Source organism: Pyrus communis, chromosome 6, assembly GCF_041283825.1.
Source record: "Pyrus communis isolate YQ-2024b chromosome 6, ASM4128382v1, whole genome shotgun sequence".
Taxonomy (NCBI): domain Eukaryota; kingdom Viridiplantae; phylum Streptophyta; class Magnoliopsida; order Rosales; family Rosaceae; genus Pyrus; species Pyrus communis.
Window position 1 is genome coordinate 19,261,625 of NC_142570.1, and position 19,785 is coordinate 19,281,409.

At 38.5% G+C, this 19,785-nt stretch overlaps 2 protein-coding genes across 9 annotated transcripts; one reads left to right on the forward strand and one right to left on the reverse strand.

The window, feature by feature from the left end:
* Positions 1-755: 755 nt before the first annotated feature.
* Positions 756-5,864, forward strand: LOC137710710 (O-fucosyltransferase 29). The gene is made up of 9 exons (XM_068449814.2): positions 756-1,461; positions 1,585-1,675; positions 1,769-1,845; positions 2,026-2,114; positions 2,253-2,442; positions 2,586-2,767; positions 3,365-3,467; positions 3,715-4,043; positions 4,926-5,864. Exons 1-9 carry the CDS (start codon positions 1,096-1,098, stop codon positions 5,302-5,304), a joined length of 1,806 nt encoding a protein of 601 aa, XP_068305915.2. The 5' UTR covers positions 756-1,095; the 3' UTR covers positions 5,305-5,864.
* Positions 5,865-6,874: 1,010 nt separating this feature from the next.
* On the reverse strand, positions 6,875-19,564 carry LOC137710711 (protein SWOLLEN 1). Of its 8 annotated transcripts, none has more exons than XM_088695874.1 (17): positions 19,395-19,564; positions 19,205-19,271; positions 15,413-17,493; positions 14,785-15,318; positions 14,346-14,495; positions 13,554-13,939; positions 12,746-13,215; positions 12,210-12,262; positions 12,019-12,126; positions 10,201-11,936; positions 9,901-10,009; positions 9,522-9,696; positions 9,306-9,373; positions 9,057-9,169; positions 8,065-8,955; positions 7,365-7,461; positions 6,875-7,261 (listed from the first exon to the last, which is right to left on the reverse strand). In XM_088695874.1, exons 3-17 carry the CDS (start codon positions 17,481-17,483, stop codon positions 7,245-7,247), a joined length of 6,978 nt encoding a protein of 2,325 aa, XP_088552000.1. In that variant the 5' UTR covers positions 17,484-17,493; positions 19,205-19,271; positions 19,395-19,564; the 3' UTR covers positions 6,875-7,244. The 8 variants fall into 8 exon arrangements, with proteins under 8 accessions (XP_088552000.1, XP_088551995.1, XP_088551998.1 ...); XM_088695869.1 differs by having other exon boundaries at positions 10,201-11,951; XM_088695872.1 differs by having other exon boundaries at positions 15,401-17,493.
* Positions 19,565-19,785: the final 221 nt, after the last annotated feature.

The following is a 19,785-nucleotide window of genomic DNA, read 5'->3' on the forward strand; positions in this document are numbered from 1 at the left end:
CTCAATCCAAACTCTTTTACGTTCCAAGCCATGCCTCATTTTTTGCACTTCCTCCCTTTATTTTATCAACTTTTTGTTAGCTTCATGAGTTTTTACTGTAGTTCTTACTCAACCATACATATTTTTTATTGTTTGGACATATGCTACTCGTACTCATTTCTTCTATAAAAAGAATTTCTGTCAGAACTCCATCATACATTTTTTTCAAATTTATAACGACTATGTGCAATTCATTTTTCATATTTTTATTAAGATGAAAAAAAATATACGAGTAAGGGGACGTGTTCGAAGCGGCCTCGTTAAATTTGATAAAAAAGAAAAAAAGAAAAAGTAGCCTCGTTAAAATCTTATTAGGACATCTGGGCAATTACACCCCTTCTTATACACGATGATAATAGAGTGATAAGCTATTAAGCTAGTGTAAGTAAACACGAGTGTGCATGATTAGGGTGCAATAAATATAAAATTCTCTTATTTTTTTTTTAATGTCCAAAACGAAAACAAATCTTTGTTAAATATTATTATTTTGAGTAACAAATAAACTATAGAGTAGAATAAAAGGAAAACTAATGAAAATGGTTTGAAAACTTGAGTTTTAACGATAAGCATAAAATAAAGGATAAAATAAATAGTAATAGAATTGACTTTTTAATGTAAAAATATAATTTTTCATTAAAGTGAATTATACCCAAATTTTTGGTTTAAGTTCCCTAAAATAAATAAAACTAAAAATAAAAATACAAGCTTCCCTTCTTAGAGACAGTGACACGCGCGCGCTCTCTCTCTCTCTCTTGTTTCTCTCCAGACATCTCCACTGTCTCTCGCAATACATGCCAAAAGCTGCACAGTGATTGTTGTCTGAAACCCCGCACTCTCCTGGCTTTAGGGTTTGCGCTCCAAATTGAACCAACGTTCGATTTCGACCCCCCCACATTCCCATTATTTACACCACCAGCCCTTCCTCTTTTCCAGCTTCCTCTCCGCAAACACCACTCTGCCGCGCGCGCTTCCGCAATCCGATCCCGGAAAAGCATGATTCGGAGGGACAATGGCATTCCAGTAAATAAGTTGGAAAAGTAGGGGTGGTTGTTCTGTATGGGCGTGGCGAAGGCGTGGCTGTTCAGCTTGACTCCGGCGGCAGCGAAGCTGGCTCTATTACAGCAGCACCACCAGAACGGCTTCAGCAATGGTGGTGAGAAGAAGCACGTGCTCAGCTTGAGATCCCCCGCCCCCGCTCCAGCCTCCGTCACCGCCACCGCCCCCGCCACCGCCACCAAAATGGCGCCGTCGCCGTCGCAGAAGGAGAGGAAGCAGGCGGTGGTGTCGTGGTCTTGGTCGTTGGTTTGTGGGCTGATGCTGTTTGGGCTGGGCCTGATTTCGCTCTTCACCGGCCAGGTCGCATCTGATCTCGAGTGGTACTCCCAGCGCTTGGTCCTGAACACTTCATTCTACACAAAGCGGGTACTATACTGCTGCTCCTCCTCTTTCCTTTTTTTATCTTTCAATTTTTTAGTTTTTATTTATTTAAAGTTTCGATTTTTAATTCAAATTAATAGAAAAAAAAATGGTGGGTTTTGAATTCAGAATGGAAATGGTCGCGAGGCAATTGATGTTTGGAAGTCCAGCTACTCGAAAATCTACTATGGGTGCAGTCAAAGAGGTCCTCACTATCGTAGTGAGTTCAATTTCCATATTTCATGTTTGCATTGTCAACTTCCCATTGTTAAGTTTGTGTTTATGATTTGAAGTAATTGTCTTTCGAATTCAGCGGCTGTGAAAGAGCGATTGTCGAATGGGTATTTGCTGATTGCAACAAGTGGGGGGTTGAACCAACAAAGAACAGGAGTAAGTCACATTGTTGTTCTTATGTTTAGCTGAATTTTCTAGTTTTCTGCAAGTAGTAGGTATTGAGACCCAACCGAGAAAATAAGACTAAGGTTAAGGTATCTTCAGTGTTTGTTATTTTACTGAAGTAATTAGTTGTCTTGTAAATGCTGAAAATGGTAACTTCTTTCCTGCTATCAGATAACAGATGCAGTGGTAGTTGCCCGAATTCTTAATGCTACCTTAGTTGTACCCGAGCTGGATCATCATTCCTACTGGAAGGATGACAGGTAATGTGAATCAAGCAAGGTTTTAACCCCGTCATATATTTTTGCTGTTTTACATTCTGTTCTTTGAAATTTTTCATGCTAGTGCTTAAATTGACCTTTGAATTTTCATCCCATTAAATACACTAATGTTTTATGCAGTGACTTTATCCACATTTTTGATGTGGATTGGTTCATGTCTTATCTTGCAAAAGACGTGACCATTGTCCGGAGAGTTCCTGAGAAGGTCATGCGGAACATGGAAAAACCTCCATATACCATGCGTGTGCCAAGGAAATCTGAACCTGAATATTATATTGAACAAGTTTTGCCTATACTATTGAGGAGACGTGTAAGACCCCTTTGATCTTATCTGATGGTTATCCTATCAGTGGTGTACAAGATGTGTATTCTTTATCTTTTGTCTCCTTCAGTCTTAGTAAAAGCATTGTAGTCTGTTTCAGAATGGCAATTAACACTTACGCAATTTGGCAGGTTTTGCAATTGACAAAGTTTGATTATAGACTTTCAAGTAACCTCGACGATGAGCTGCAAAAGTTGCGTTGCCGTGTTAATTATCATGCCCTTAAATTTACAAAATCTATACAGGAACTCGGTCACAAACTCGTTATGAGAATGCAGAAGATGGCAAAACGTTTCATCGCTGTTCACTTGAGGTTTGTTTCTATTGCCTATTAATTTAGAAGGGAGCTGATATTTTTAAATTTCAACCTTCATGTATGGTCATGGAGGATAGGAGTGAGAGTATAGGCCACCTCTGCCTACAGGATCTTCTGTCGTGTTTGTTCCAACAAATGGAGTTCTAAGAATCACCACCATAACTTATTACATAGCTGAACTGGAGATTGGGAATGGGAAAGCCCCCTCTTCCTTTCAGGGTGCGAAACCTTTTTTCTTTTTTTGTGGGTTTGCAATACCCATCGAAAGACCATGTCATTCGCATCTGCATTTACCAGTCATGGGGAATGCATGCCAAAGCAGCCAAACCCATTCCAAAGCACCAAAGCGCAGAAACAAACATTACCTTAGAATACACCTTATCTAATTTCCAGAATTATGAATCTCCACATTTAGAATTTTGTAGTTTTTCTGGTTATTTTCCCTTTTAGTGGGGTAAGGATTTGTTGTTGTTGTACCAGTATAATCTTCACAATCAGTTGTTGTCTTCTTAAAGAACTGCTATCCTTTCATGATACGTATGATTGAATTTCTGTGGTTGTTTTTGGATTTCGGATGACACGCATTAATGACAGGTTTGAACCTGATATGCTAGCATTTTCTGGGTGTTATTATGGCGGGGGTGAAAAAGAGAGAGATGAGTTTGCTGAAATAAGAAAACGATGGGCAACGTTACCTGTAAGATTGCTATTCTTTTATAATTTTGATTCATATTAATCTCAACATGAAATATGATAGGAATTGTTTGCTCCTATGTGTCAATTCTTAACAAGATATGTTTATTGTATTTATATGAAGCTCATGTGGCATTGCATTGTAATTGCATTATATAACATATAGTGTACAGTTCTGGTGATGTTGGTACAATTGGCCCCACACTGTAATTTGTTGAGTATCTGTGTAATTTTTCTCATTATTTGTTTAGGATTTAAGCGCTGAGGAAGAGCGAAAGCGGGGAAAATGTCCACTGACTCCATATGAGGTGGGTTTGATGCTGCGTGCGCTTGGTTTTGCGAATGACACGTATCTCTATGTTGCTTCTGGAGAAATTTATGGTGGGGAAGAGACTTTGAGACCTCTAAGAGAGCTCTTCCCACATTTTTATACAAAGGAGATGCTTGCTAGTGAGGAGCTGAAGCCTTTTCTTCCGTTCTCCTCCCGTCTTGCTGCAATTGACTACGTTGTCTCTGATGAAAGTGATGTGTTTGTCACGAATAATAATGGGAATATGGCCAAGATTCTTGCAGGTCGAAGGTTAGAAGTCTGTTTCACTTTTTACATCAGGCTTTTTGGGGTTGAACTAATGCATTTTAAAAATATTATTTATATCTAAAATGATACTAGGGGTCAGTAAATTTATGTAAATTTGGTTTCTGAAAATGCTGGTGCGGTAAACTTAACAAAGGATGACGGTGTTCAACTACAAATTGAATTTTGCACAAGCACAAGAAGTAGTATTTGAAAGAACTAATTAAACAAATGCACTGCCTTTTATAATTCGAAGTTATGTTGTTTTGAAGTTTCAAGTATTTTTTTCCTTTCTTTTCTTTCTTATGTTTGCTAGAAAATTCATTGTCTTTTCCAGTTGAAACTAGTTTCTGTGGGATTTGACCCCTTTGAATACTGCTATACTTGACATTGGGGATACTGATTGCTCTTGTAACTTGTTCCCAAAATTTAGACTGGCTAGATTTGCGGAAATTTGACAATTTTCTGTACTTAAATTGAGTATTGGCATACTCTTAAAAACTTTCAATAGTGAAATCATTCCCACTGAGCAAGTTGATTTGCATCTTAAAAATGGTTAATAAATCTTACAGATTAAGATCTTGCTGTCCTCAAATAAACTTGTGATATTGTCTAGTAGTGTATGTGTGTTTAGTTGACTTCCCAGCTGAATAACCTTGCGTTGACATCCATTGATGACACAGAGAGATTTATTTCAAGTGAAACCACCTCACGTTTCATATAAAGATCTCAGAAGTTTTTTGGTATAGTTTGATATCATGGTTATTGTCAATTATATTTGTAATTTGTGCAACTATTTCTACTAGTTTTTTCTTATTAAATTTAGTTGTTTCCATTTTTGGGAGATTTCTTAACCATTTGTTGCATTCTTTGTTTCATCGTGTGTAGGAGGTATATGGGTCACAAGAGGACCATCAGGCCAAATGCTAAGAGGCTCAGTGCTTTGTTCATGGCTAGGCATCAAATGAATTGGGAAACATTTGCAAAAAAGGTAAAGTCATGCCAAAAAGGATTCATGGGTGACCCTGACGAGGTGAAACCTGGACGGGGTGAATTCCATGAATTTCCACAGGCTTGCGTCTGCCAGAAACCATTCAAAGATATTGAAAAGAACAACGATAGAGATCATCACTCGGCAGGAATAACCAAAAGTACATATAATGTAGAGAAACCAGATGAGAAGGCTTTACAAATACCAATCAAGAGGAACATGGGAAAAGAGCGTTTATCTTTAGGAGACGAAAAGGATGAAGGTTTCCCAGAATAAGGGGACGAAGAAAGGAAGCTGACTAAAAGGAGACCAACTAGGTGGTGGTTGGACGGATTTCTCATCTAATTAATCAGGTATGTTGGTGACTTTCCGCTTACTTGGTATAGCAAATTTTTCATCTTGCCAGCACAAAATTTCATGCACGGCGTGATGCATTTCTCATGTTATGTCTGGTTGCTGTTCGATCTCGTTGGTGAATGACTGAATTCGATCCATGTACAGGAGATAGGTTCATTGAGCTGCAAGTGTTTATAAATTAGTTTTGGTAGTAAATAACTCTGTAGCCGTGGCAGAAACCCATCGCTGCCAGCTTCTGTTGCATTAACAAAAGTTCCTCCGAGTGTTTTTTTTTTTTTTTCTCTTTTTTCCCCACTTTCTAGGTTCCAAGTTACCATAATGAGTGTAAACATGTTGATTTTTAGCTTCAGTATCCTCCAGTTTCTTTCATTTTCTTCGTATGGTTTTTTTTATCAACAAGCGTCGTTCATGTGATTTAACTCGGGACTTTCCCCGACAGAGTGAAAATTAGTTGCAACTAGACCAAATTTTGAACTTTATTTACATATGTTAGACGCATAGCCCACTCTTGGGAAGGTTACTACAAACATCAATAAATTGATAATAAGAACTAGCTCGACTAACAAGGTATGTTAACTTGCAAGGAATTGCTATTATTCTCATTCATATCATATTATGTGTTTATTCGATCCGATTGTCAGAATTTGTCTCACATTGATTTAGGGTATGACATACCTGAGAAATCATGTATAAAAACGAGTGTTTAGGATGGTGCTATCCGCATGCCCTTTTTTTTCCACTCACATAATTTTTTTTCTTTAAATCTTTTTCAATTTATTCGATCCGATTGTCAAAAATTGAGAGGTGTGTGGATAGCACCACCCTTTGCTTATCCTACACTTGCGACATTTATTCTGATACTGATTCATAGTAACAAGGTCTTAACTGTGAACGAGATATTTAGGCTACCAAGAGAACCTGTGTAGCATCTTGTAGTTCTAGCGTTTAATAACATTTTACCCAAACGCTTAAATTTACAATTCAACGGTCTGCCTATTACCCAAATGACGAGTAAGAACGGGGTAATGGATTAGCATTATGATAGGTTTAGAGTTCGATTCTCTTCAATGTAACAAAAGAATGCGAGTTCAGCGCCTTACCGACCTGCCAAGTAATATATGTTTCACAAAAATATTCTCTTGGCCACCTGATGACCAAAGAATACAGTCACTTTAATCTTGAATTAATACCAAGAATAAAAATAAAAAATTGAAACAGATGAATTTTATCAACCAAAATAAAAGAACATTACAAGATCAAGCTGCCTCTTTTGCACATTCAGCTGATTGATTGATTCCCTTGTTAAAAATCCATTGTGTCTTTTAAGGAGCATTACTCAATAGTCATACCGCTGCATGATTTCAAACTGGACAAGAAAAAGAGCTCCGGCGTCAAAACACGTACCGAGACATCGGATTTTTCTTCAATACTACGTAGCATTGAATGATCCAACAAAAAAACATTTCGACATGATTATACCAATGCTATGTACTCACGACGAACGAGATAGCATAATATTAAATATCCAAATGGAGGAAACAGTAACTGGTTATGTGATTAATCATCTGAAATCCTCCCTTGCATTACAAACCAAACTACATGGACAATTTTCCATACACGGAAACCACCTCTGCGCAAAAAAAAACCACCTACGGAAACCATAATTTGTAAGCCAAAATCACTATAAAAATCTACTGACTACATTTTTATGACCGAACGAAACCAAGGAAGCAAGAATTTCCATCCCTACGCTTATCCTCGTCTGCAATAAATATACACAAGTACGGCTGGGCATGTTGGCCTGGTCATCCAATAATTGACGATCCTCGGACTGGAACCCATCATTTGCAGAGCCTCTCTCAACCATTGTTATTCCCTGTCACAATCAACAGTCAGATAACACGACATTCACAAACACAAGAATATATGTGCTGCAAATTGTCCGCAAGAAAAAAAAAACCCCGGGGATGAAATTTAACCTCTAGAGGCATTCCGGTTCTGACTTCTGTGGCCCTTGTCATGTGAAACTGAAGGAATCTTTGAGATGATCAACGAGCTTTGCAGTCCTTCTAGTAGCTGTGGCCAACAAGGGGAACACCATCAGGTTTACAGGTTAATATAAAAAGAGTGTTCACATTGCGTAAACACGAGCAACAAAACCAGCATGAATGTTATACAAGGATTCAGAGAGATGTTGGGATAAAAATTTAGGGCTTTTTACGTGTAAGATATAACATGGCACTTTCAGAAACCCTGCAAACTCAATACTTAGGGAAAAAAACCAGCTTACTTTGTAACAATAGAAGTGCACCAAAAGAAATTCACAACTAACAATCAATTAGAGCATGACAAGTTGATGGATGTGGCGTTTTTTATTTCTCTAATTTGGGCGCTATTAAGTGTTTTAGCATAAAACTCATAGGTGTCAATGTGATTTTGCTAGTTTACTGATAATTTTACAAACTTACACTATAATTAGAAATTTGCCTTCCAAAAACAATTTATACAAGTCCTGCTGTGGCATCACCTACTTCAAAGTAGCAGATAACCAAGGGAACCACCCTCAGATTGAGATATAATCTGGCCAATGACTTGAAGCATTTACCGTGATATTTATCAGGACAAAAAAAATAAACATCTATATGCAAAACAGAGACCAAATTATATCTAAATGCTTACTCTTGATGTAGGTTGAATTCTGCGATTTGATCTACGAGGCTCAACAACTTCAGCAGTCGACTTTGCCGGATTTCCACCAAACACTTTGCCCTCCTCAATTTTACCCAACCTTCCACCAGCAGGTGCAAGTTTTCCTTTGTTTGCCCGAGATAGAGCAGTTAAAGTGGAGACTTTCTTGGATGAAGAAGAATCAGATGATGGAGCTAGTGCAGAAAATTCCATTGGGCCGTCTGTTGTCCCTTCTGTTCTATATGTAGATGTTTGTGATAGTGTATGCTTTCCGGATAAACCCTCAGCACGGTTTACAGAATCTTTGATCTTTCCTGTATGGTCCATTTCACTTGAACCATCGGAGGCAGTGTGTGCATATGTTAAAAGGTTGTCCTTCTGTGCAGCAGATTTACCGGATAAACTTTGCAGCTTTCCAGATCTCAGACCCTTTAGCTTGGATCCAGCCACTTGTTTTTCCCTCGTGTCGATTTTGGATGTATTTTTCAATCCACGGGAACCTGATCCTTGAGGCATCAAGTATTTTGCAGTTTTCACCGGATCACTTGTTTCATTAATCTTGCTACCCTCATTTTCCACATAATGTTTGCTAACTTCCATAAATTTTCTCTTCTTTCCAGGCTTGGGGATACCAAAAACAACCCCCCTTGATCTTTCCTTCTGCAACCCTGTCCGAATTGTTCTGGTTGCATCAAGCTTATTCTCAGTTCTGGTATTCTTACCCATATTAAATACCTTTTCATTTGCAGATAAATTCAATAACCTTGGGTCTACAGGCTTCCCTGAATCATTTACATCAATGCTTTTTGACGCGTTATCATTCCCTTTGCCTTCCACTGCAGGACTGTCAAATTTGGGTCGCTTTTCCTGGGGCATATCACCCTGAACATCAAATTGCACTTCAGTAAGATAGAAATAAAATTGACTTGAGAAGTTTTCAACAATCATATGAAATTAAGCACGAAGTTATATAAACATAGTACCTCAAGGAAGGAGGTGTCATTTCGTACACTAAACCATTCAACCCATTTGCCATCCTTCCAAATGAGCGAAGGCCGAAGATGCCAAGCTTTAACAACTGACTTTTCCCCTTGTGCTGTAAGAATTCATAACAGGAGTCTCAAATCAACTAACAGTAACTTTCACATAGTAACAGTGGGAAACATTTAGATGAAGGGTCTTAATGAAAGCAACCCCACCCCAAAATATAACAGTAATAGTAATTTACACACCTGGAAAGTGGACAGTTAATATAGTTTCATCTTTCTTGTTTTTTTCAGTGACAACTCCTTCCCACCAGCTGAAAATATAATTGAATACACATGTGATGTGTATGCTAAAGAAAATTGCAGGCAGTAGAATTATATTAATCTTCATATAAAAGAATTCTCTAGCAAGATTCTCTGCAAACGCAATCAAATTTTTTTTATTTTATAACTTGGGCTTACCTCTCCTGTATCCATGCATCAACTTTATCTCCAACAGACCAAGTATAATCTGCCATTGCTGCTCTGCGCCTTTTCCTTGTTCCGTCATGTCCCAAAGCGGTAACAGGGCGGGCAATTCGTATCTTTGGTGGCTTATCTTCTTCGCCATCAAGTGCCACCCATTCCTGCAGTTTCCCTGAGCCAAGTAGATCAGAAACCAAATGTATAATAAGTGAGCATGCAGATGCAAAAGGCATAACATCTTAATAACAAAGAGTTCTATTTTTATGATCCATAATGTATCCAACCAAAACTTGTAATGATACAGTCAACATGAAATTATCACTTTAAAGAGAACCAGTAACACCAACATGAGGCAAGGCATGTTGAGGCAGTATACCTTCATCTGACTGAAGCTCAGTGTAACACACACTAGCTTTTCGATCCTGCAAACACAATACCTTAGCAGTAAACCAGGCTTCTCCAAATCCAGCCCCATCTTTGAGAACCTAAAAGAAAAACAAGTCAATTTTATTTTACGGCCACAGAGAAATAGAAATGCCAAGCTGCACAAAAAGATGGCACATGAACGTAGAAACTGCTGTAAACAGGTCCAGTGAACAGAAAAAAAGCTGATGTCAATTTTTTTGGGAGAAAAAAAAACCTACAAACCATATCAGATCACACCTCAGCTTCATACCTCTACTAGAGAACCGTCCTTGATGCTGCTTTCTTCAGATGCTCCTGCTTCCTTTTCAAAATCATTCTCGACAGCAATCAAAGCAGACTTTGATCTGATTTCAGAAACATTGCGACCTTTCGGTCCTCTTGACCCCTTTTCACTGGCAGTATCAAACCCTGTGGTTCCTGCTCCCCACCTCAGTTGATCATCCATTGATTCCTTATTTACCTCTGTCAGAATCGGTGACTTCTCATGTGCAGTTGGCTGTGCTTTGTGCTTATCTGATTGTCTATCTTTAGAACGCCTAGAAGAAGAATCAACATCTTCTCCGACAGTACCCAAATTTGACTGTTCTCTCGACATGCCATTTGATTTCATAACCAGACCTGAAGAAACTTGAGGTACTTTCCAATAACCCTCTGGACCAGCTTCTACTAACTGACTTAATGGCAAAGGATCACCCATAGCTACAATTATTCCAGCTTGTGATACAGCTTCTGCTGCCAACTCAGCAGCTTTTACAATGGCATCCATATTTTCAGCTCGCTTTGAGGCTGCAGATGCAACTTCAACTCCCTTTCTAGAAGCCTCCCTAGCAACAAGGATCGAAGTCGAACTATTAGTTACATCTTCACCCCTTAAAATGGGCACAGGAGTAGTCATTCTTATACTTTGGCTCGCATTCCCATCATTATATGAAACCGAGGCTTCCTCAGCCATCAATTTTGCTTGTAACGCAGCATTCGATGCAACATTGGCAGCTGCAGCTGCTGCCTTCGCAACAGCAGCCGCGGCAGCTACAGCTGCAGCAGCAGATGCCAACTTAGATTCGCCATCAAATATCAATCTTGAATTTTTTTGCTTATCCAACTGATTCCATATTTCTTGGCTGTGACTAACAGCTGCAGCAGCATAAGCAGCAGCTTCTTCTGCCTGTTGCGTAGCCTCCTTAACTTTACTAAGAGTCTCCTCTGTAAAAGCTTCCCGCTGCTCCAAATCCTGATCTGCTTTTTTGAGGCGACCAGTGGAAGGCGTTGGAAAGATGGACATAATCAATTTCTCTGGCATGGTCTTAGAAACAATGGTACTTGGGGTTGAGATGGCAACAGATGTAGACAGACTACTACTATCAGCAAGTGTTAGAGCTGACTCAGGTTGAGATCGAGCTTGCACAGTAACCTGAACATGATCCTCAGAGGCTGAAGTCTTTTTTCTTTTTCTAGGCTTAGGGTCAGCAGAATGCTGACCATGTGATGCCGACACTTTTTTTGGGTCAAACACTGGAGACACCCCTGCAAAAACACTAGTTGGGCCTGCAGTCTGAGTAGAAGGACCAGAGGAAACATGCTTCTTACTAGGCAATTGTGGTAAAGATGTTTCTTTTACAGGAGTCAACTGCACTGCTTCTGTACTAGGAAATGCTGAAAAATGAGTACTGGCTTGAGCTGCAGAAGACCCTGGAGAAGTAAGCCAGGGACCCCGAAAGGAGGGCTGAGGCATCCACGTAGTATTATGGCCCCCAACAACGTTCCCTATTGATTGTGTTTGGAAAGGATGCAATGGATTAAGTGCCTGCTGATAATTATATTGCAGGCCCTCACAAACAGGGGTAGAAATACTCCAAAGAGGTGATGAAATAGGTATCATTGGGGCACCCATTGGTGAAGCACCCTTCGTGCTGGGTCGACCAAGAGGTGAGGGAATACTTTTACTCTGGAATGCACCTTTAATTACTTGGTCAGGAGCCCTGGAACCTGTAAACCTCCGTTCTGAAGCACAGTTAGACCCCTGATCAAACCAACAGAGAATTAAGCAGCTTAAAAAGATAGAAAGTACCCGAGCGTGATTGCAAAGGAGTTTCTGGATTACCCAGAGTAGACTTTTGACCGTGTAGCCTCTCTATGGATACACGCCAAGAATTCTCCCACATGCCCCTTCCACCATCTAATAAAAGAACATAATTTTATAAGTTACTACACATTTGTAGCAATTAGCGAAACGATAAGACAGAGAACAAAATAACTTACCATGTCCCCCAAATGCTGACACCATATAAGCTTCTTCAGGTGCTATTCCTTGACTGCAGTGAAAATTAAAAGAAAAACATCTTTCATTTTCCGTCCTGAAATTAAATCTCTCTTTACTCGAGTATGTTATAGGAAGGTGACCGTAATGCATTCAAAATTTGGAAATATGCCATTCCAAATTTTGATAAAAGCTTTTAAAGATATTAAGTGGTCACTGAAGTATCATGTGCCCTTTTTTTTCCCGGAGAAATTATGGCATAATGGTGTCCTCAAAACGAACGCCAAGCATCCAAAACCTCCCTTCTTACTTTACTTCCTAATTTGCACTCTTGCAGAAATTTTAATCTCTCTGTTTCTCTAATTCAAAATAATAATAAAAAAAACTGTAATCTGATCTAAATCAGCAGTCTTAGAAACACCTTAGTACTTTCCTAATCCCTTGGGTCTGTGCCATTGTTAATTTTTTTTTAAACCATGTTAAAGCCAAAATAAAAACAATATTAGTACAAGAATATGTATTAAGCAAAAAGACTCACATTAAAGCTCCATAAACAAAGATTTGAGCACGTAATTGCACTTGCTGCAAGTCAGTGAACGGCTGTTGAAACATTACAGATGGTGGAGCAGAAGTATTCAGATCTGGCAAACTAGATGTGGAAGTAGTATGAACAGAAAAGGGTTTCATAGCACCATCCACATGTCCATAGGGCTTTGTCTCACTAGGCTGCACAAGCTGGAAAATTCCAGATTGGTTTTGGGACACACTGCTTGATCTGTCTCCTCTTTCTAATTGTCTAATAGGAGTTCTTGCTTGCGCACTTCCCTTCTTAGCGCTCTGTTTACCCGTTGCCTTGCTAGATGCTCGCCTTGTTTTCCGTTCAGGGGTAACCTTAGAAGCACCTCGTGCAACTCCATCAAATACTAGTGAACCTCCATGAGAAAGATCTTGTGAGATTTTTGCATCCAGCTGGCCTGAACCAGAATTTTGTATAGACCCCTCTGCACACTTCAAAAAGCATTTCTAAATCAGAATATAGAAAAATTGGTGTAAAGACATCAATAAATTATACATGTATATATCTATAGCAAGCATTCCCCAATCCCCTAAAAACATATACTTCTGTTAACAGATATAAAGTATCAAAGACATGGGATCTGCAAAATAATTCTAAATCAGAATATTGAGATGTCGAAATCAGAGCACATTCATAACAATAAACGTATAAATTTATTGCAAGAATACCCCAATCTACAAAAATAATGTATATGTCAAGAAATAAAAGGATCAAAGACACAAGTATTATTTAGCATGAACATAAACAATAATAAGGTTAGAAATAATACTCTGGGAGGTATAATAGTAGGAACAGGCTGCAAGTTGTTGGGAGCATCCCGTTTTGGCAAATCTGCAAGTGAACTCACATCCGAAGTGCCATTTCTCCAATCCTTGGAGGCATCATTTTCTTTTGGATTCCAGGATTTAGGAGAATGATTGTCCCCATTCCTAACAATGTCAGAAACTGGGGCATTCAGATTTTTGGGCCCCTTGATATCACCTGATTCATGTTTAATCTCAGAAAGCTCACTTGTTTCAACAACCTTAGTTGAACCACAATCATTTTTATTCGGATTAACAGAACTTCCACCACTTTCTGGTGCAACAAACCTAGCATGAGATTCAGGCAAAGGAGCAGAACAGATAGAAGCTTCACAAATCGGAGAAGCATCACCTGTGGAACAAAATATAACAATCAGAAAAGAAAAAGAAAGGAAAGCCAACATGACTTTGAAGTTAAAACAATGGGTGTAAAAAAAGCAATTTGAAACCTCCCCTCAAAATTAAAGTCGTCAACTCGGAAAAAGTTAAAATTAAAAAATTCTAATACATCTTATCCAACTCTAGCATTTCATTCCCATAAAAACTCAAAAGCCCAAAAATCATGAGTTGGAGCCACCAAGTTGAAACAGAATGACTCTTACAACCACCAATGAACCTCAAAGCCATTCTATCTGCAATAGCCTTGTTAAATTATCCCAAAGAACCAAAATGTGAAAGTTCACAACATTCCCTTAAGGTTTATCTTTTATGTTATTTGACAACTCATTCAAGAATACTAATCAAATTAAATTACTCACAATTAATGCTGGGCATAGTAGCCTCCGCAGAAGTCTTATCCTGAGATACTTCAGAAGTGTCAGTGTCTTCCATTGCATTTTTAGCAGTACCACCACACATTTCCACCAATGTTGAAGGCCCAGGCCGCATGTCAGAATCCATACTTAGTTCTGCATAACAGCAAAAATCATTCCAAAACATCAATACGCAAATGGAAATAGTAAGCACAAAACTTTTATTTCATGAAACATACAAACAATAACAAGAGCAAAAGGGATGCCCTGTTAGTTAGAAATTGCAGTTTTATCCAAGAGGTCCGAAGTTCAAGACACTATTAGCATTTGTAACTTGTGAAAACGAACCAGGGAGACAAGTTGACTGCACATAACTTAAAAGCAGCAAGAGATGATACGTGAAAAGGAAAGAGAGAATGATGACTGGTGAGTGTAAAACTCTCACCTGTTGCAATTGCAGATGCCTTTTCAAAACTCTCTTTTATGGTTGAGCCATCCTGTCTTCCAAAGAAAATAGCTTCAGTAGCATCACCCGCTTTTGCAGAAGATTCACACTGAACAGAAGCTACGTCCCTCTCATTTGTGTTTCCCTTGCTAACTTCATTAGCAACTGCACTTCGTGGTTCATTTTGGCACTCTGTATTGCAACTGTCTGTGTCAGGCAGAGATTGATCAACCGTCTTGCATAACAACTGTCCAGAACTATCAAAGGAAACACCTTTTTCAACTTCAGAAACAGAAACTGGCCCTGTTTCTACCAAAGGAAGTGGCACTATAAATGAAAAACTTGCATCCTTGGTCATTTCATTTGCGGTTTCTTCCTTTTTGTCACAGTATGAACCCCCAGCAGAAGAATGTGCTGCTTGAACCTCTGAGTGGCTAACAATATCGCTGGCTACACCATTTCCAGAAGACAAGGGAACAGCATTCGTTGTGCCACAAGAAGCCAAATTTGAATTTTCCAAGAAGATGTTGGCCACTGCAAGCGAAAGAAATCCAAGTTAGTATATTTAAGGGATTTGACATTTATTTCCATTCAAAGTTTCAATTTCATAACATACCCAGTTCATTACCATCAGCTTCATTTGTTAATATTGGAACAACCAGCTCTTTATCTGTGCTAGCTCCACACAATGGTGAGGACCCCGATCCCTTAACAACAGATCCACCAAGCTCCAAATTTTTACTATTAGACTCATTGAGCAATTGTGTACTATCCTTTTCATTGGAAGAGAGATCCAGGTTACTATCCCGTCCATCACCAACATCGCCTTCTCCGTAAACTTTATTATCATCACATATCTGAGAAGACTCCTCAACAATAGAAAGTGATACATGCCTGTCAGCATTCAATTTCTCTCCAGAAATTCCAAAAGCATCAAGAGAACTTTTATAAGATCCAGTTACATGTGCTTCACTAAATACTTCAGCCGAAGAACATGTTGCAGTCAAATTACAATGAACTTCACTATTTTCATTACTTTCATCCTTTGAGACCTCATTTTCCTCAATGACTGACAAAGAAGCCTCGGACATTCTGACCGAAGTCCCACTATCTGGTTGGAAACCACTTTCTAAAGAATTCTCCTTGGAGCTATTCCATCCAGAATCCACCTTCGGTTTAGGATCTGGACTTGAAGAAATACCAGCATTGCTGTTGGTGACCTCAACTGCAAACCTATCATCGCCTCGGGTAACCATTGGTGATAAATCATTTGTGTTTAATTTAAAAATATCAGCACCACTACCTGTGTCTTTAAGCAAGACTGCATCTTCACATTTGTTGGTTTCAGCAGGAACCCCAGAGCACTCCCTGTCACTGAATATGTCTGCTACATGTAAGTCAGAATCCCCTTTCGGCATAGGATCTATACTTGAAGAAATTTCAGCATTTTTGTTGCTAACCTCAACTGAGCAGCTAGTATCATTTTCACACACCCTAGGTGATAAGCTGTGTGTGCTTAGTTCTGATTGATCACCACCAGTATCTATGCCTTTAAACAAGACCACAGTTTCATATTTGTTGGTGTCAGCATCAGCACCAGAGCATTCCCTGTCACTGCATCCGCCCAGGGTATGTAAGTCAGAATCCTCTTGCAGTATCATATCCGATGGTTCCTCCACACTAACAACATTTTCCTGATTAGCAATTCCTCCTTCCACAGACTCCACCTCAAACGATGAACAATGAGGGTTTTCAGGATAACAGGTAGCCTTTTCAACTACTTTTTCATTCACTTGAGCCTCTATGCGCAAGACATGTCCGTCTGGATCCTCTTCACTGATATCTTTTAAATTTTGTTGAACATCTATTTTACTCAACTCATCACTTCTTGTAATAATATTCTGCACAGATATCAAATTATCAACTTGCATTCCTGAAGCAGAGGAATCTTCTTTTTCATCTAGAGGTTCATCAACCGCATTGTCCAATTCCATCTGTTTTGCATCTTTGCATTTCCCATCCGTAGAAGGACTCCCTTTACTTACATGTGGGCTGTCCTTTCCACTGAGATCATTTGGTTCCAAGTTATTTGAATTTCCATCAACTAATATTTTACCTTCACGAGTTTGTGAATCATCAACACAAAGCTGATCTACTCCTACATCCTTTAAGCCAGAAAGGTTTTTGGAAATCTCCACCCGTGGTAATGTAGGCCCTAGATCTGTAACATCCCCCATTTGAGAAAGAATGTTATCATCATTATTCAAATTAGGCTCCATCTGCTCAGTTAAGCAACACAGTTCCTTACAGGCATCTGATTCCTCAATGATTGTCTCAGGGGGAATAATTTCTTCCTGCCCAACAGATTTTAATAGCATTTCAACAGATTCTGAGGAAGTGGCCTCAGACCAAACATTGTTGCGCCTTGATATAGAGCAAGATTCTGCTGCAGTGGAACTAAACTCTATCCCACTACTCCCACGAGAGAAATCCTCAATCCAGTGATTAGCTTCGTTATTCTCAATACCCAGATAAACCTCAGTTTCAACCAAACTATCAAACCTCAAATGCCCTTGAAGGCTATCATCAAAATCAAACTTGGGAAGAGCATATGGCTGTAAAACTGGAGGAAAATTAGTACTCCCTTCACCGGCTAAATGAAGATTCTGGCTTTGAAAATCATTGTCATCATAATCCATGGGTGTATCCCTAAAATAGAGCAACAATCAGGGAGAAAGAGTACAAATACAAAATAATAATGATGATTCAAGTTGACCAAATAGACAAAATGGGGATAGACAACAATACGAGCAAGTATATAAATAGAAACCATATGGACCAAATATTCAGGCCTTACAACCACCATCTTGCAGAATAATTAACTAGCACATACAATCATTAAAAAGCAGTCACTACCACGGAAAAGAATCTCAATCCCTACATCCATTTGCTCATCAAACAGCTAATCATCCCCAAGCAAGTTATAGCCTGGTAACCGTTTATAATCAATTATGTTCAAACTCATAATTTCTCAAAAAAAAAAAATTCAGTTAAGACAGTTTCCAAACTCTATCCCATGACACTCACAATCTGAATTTCAAATACTTTAAAATTGAGAAAAATATATGCTATGAACGTTATTTTGTGAATTATACAAAAATGTTATACCATATATAATATAAACATACAACAGCCAAAGCAAAACCAACAAAACCTTAATCAATTCAAACAACAATTGACATATCAATAGAAAAATGAAACATCAAAGTTTTGTGCAGTAAAAAAAATCGTAATATCATGCTTTGAACAAAAACAACAGAAGGTTATAAAAATATACTCATGACATATATACGTTTCTAAATGCTATATAAATTCCGTGCCAATAAAATTTAAGCCAGTGGAACTCTTAATATGTTAAGAACCCTTGATTAGTAAACCAAATGAAGTTCCACTTGACCAGATACTTGAAAGTGTACTATTTAGAAATTCCTCAGAAATTCCTCTACAATTAAAAATATACAAAACAAAAAAAAAAAAAAAAAAAAAAAGGGAAGCCGAGGCACTTTCCATAACATGGGATATCGCATCAACTAAAATAAAAAATAATTGAAAAAATAAATGCACATCATTTGTAACTGAAATCCTTTTTTACAGATAAATCATGTTAGAACCCTAAAGACACCAATCCTAGCATACTATTTTGAGTAATGCTTTCCCAGGATTCTTCTCATTTGAAAAGCATGTAAAATTAATGAAATTTTTTTTATAAAGGAACAACTGATGCTATGCAACAACAGTAACGGTAACTATATTATACATGGTCACTGACCTCGAGAAATCCTATAAGTTTCAAAATTTCACAAATGAGACAGCATACAAAGTAAAGGTATGGCAGAAAACAAAATCTACATTCAAGATTAAGCTTCTATATATTTAACAGTTAATGATTACTAAGAATAGCCCATTAAGGTAATCCTTAAACTCAAATAATTGCAATTGAAAAAAAATGTGTGCTAAACTCACAATCATGCATTTAGATGTTTTCGATTTCCAAAACACGCATGTTCCTTACAAGAATCCACCTTTGTTAACAAATAGCAAGTATAAGCTGAATAATACCTTAAAAGACTGTACAAAATCAATAAACAAATTACACACAATTAATGATAAACCAATACCGCAAATTCAAAATTCAAGGATTAAAGCTTCAGCACTTCTGATTAGCTCCAAGTACAAATACGAAACCAACAACAACGGAACCAAAAAAAGAATTTTGAATGAAAGCTCACCATTTCTAACACTTTGGCCTAATTTTACACAGATACCTTAACTGCTTGCAGAACCAAAACAAACAAAAAAAAAAAAAAAAAAAAGAGGAAATGAACAGTACCAGAAGAAGTAAGAAGTCTAGAGACGCTACCTCCCTCCATCCGGTGACGAAATCCAGCCCCTTTGATCTCTCAACTGTTCCTCAATCGTACGGTCATCTACGAGCCAAAACCCAAAGCGTTAGTCTCCCAATCACACTCTCACCCAATTGATAACGACACATCAAGGAAAAAATTGCAAAACCCTAACAAGCAAAATGGAAAATCCGTCGGAGTTCATACCGGAGTCTTCAGGTTCCCGCCAGATCGAATTAGGGTTCCGGCGAAATCGCGAAACTACAGGCGAAGAGTGAGAAAGACTTTACACGAAGAGAGAGAAGACGAAAGAGTGTGAGAGAAAGAGAGAGAGAGAGAGAGAGAGAGAGAGAGTGTGTGTTTGGGTGACCGAATTTGCAAAATTCAAAATAAAAACGGAAAAAGGGTAGGCCAAGGGTAATTTCGTACATTGGCTGAAATCTGACGGGTATATGCAGTATGCAATTGACACGTGGCTCGTCAAGATTTCATTTGACGAAGGATTCCTAGGGTTAAACTCCTATTACCAGCCAATACGTGTGGTCGGATCACAGGCAATTGGATTATTCTAATTGGACGGTGACGATGGGATTTCAAG

What these genes read in the sequence shown, in the direction of transcription:
- LOC137710710 (XM_068449814.2), top strand. Translation starts at nt 1,096, where the DNA reads ATGGGCGTGGCGAAGGCGTGGCTGTTCAGCTTGACTCCGGCGGCAGCG. An exon ending in CTATACTATTGAGGAGACGT is followed by an intron (nt 2,443 to 2,585) that starts GTAAGACCCCTT and finishes GCAATTTGGCAG; the next exon opens with GTTTTGCAATTGACAAAGTT. An exon ending in AACGATGGGCAACGTTACCT is followed by an intron (nt 3,468 to 3,714) that starts GTAAGATTGCTA and finishes TTATTTGTTTAG; the next exon opens with GATTTAAGCGCTGAGGAAGA.
- LOC137710711 (XM_088695867.1), bottom strand. Translation starts at nt 17,483, where the DNA reads ATGGATTATGATGACAATGATTTTCAAAGCCAGAATCTTCATTTAGCC. An exon ending in CTACTATTATACCTCCCAGA is followed by an intron (nt 13,216 to 13,553) that starts GTATTATTTCTA and finishes TGCTTTTTGAAG; the next exon opens with TGTGCAGAGGGGTCTATACA. An exon ending in ATTAACTGTCCACTTTCCAG is followed by an intron (nt 9,170 to 9,305) that starts GTGTGTAAATTA and finishes GAATTCTTACAG; the next exon opens with CACAAGGGGAAAAGTCAGTT.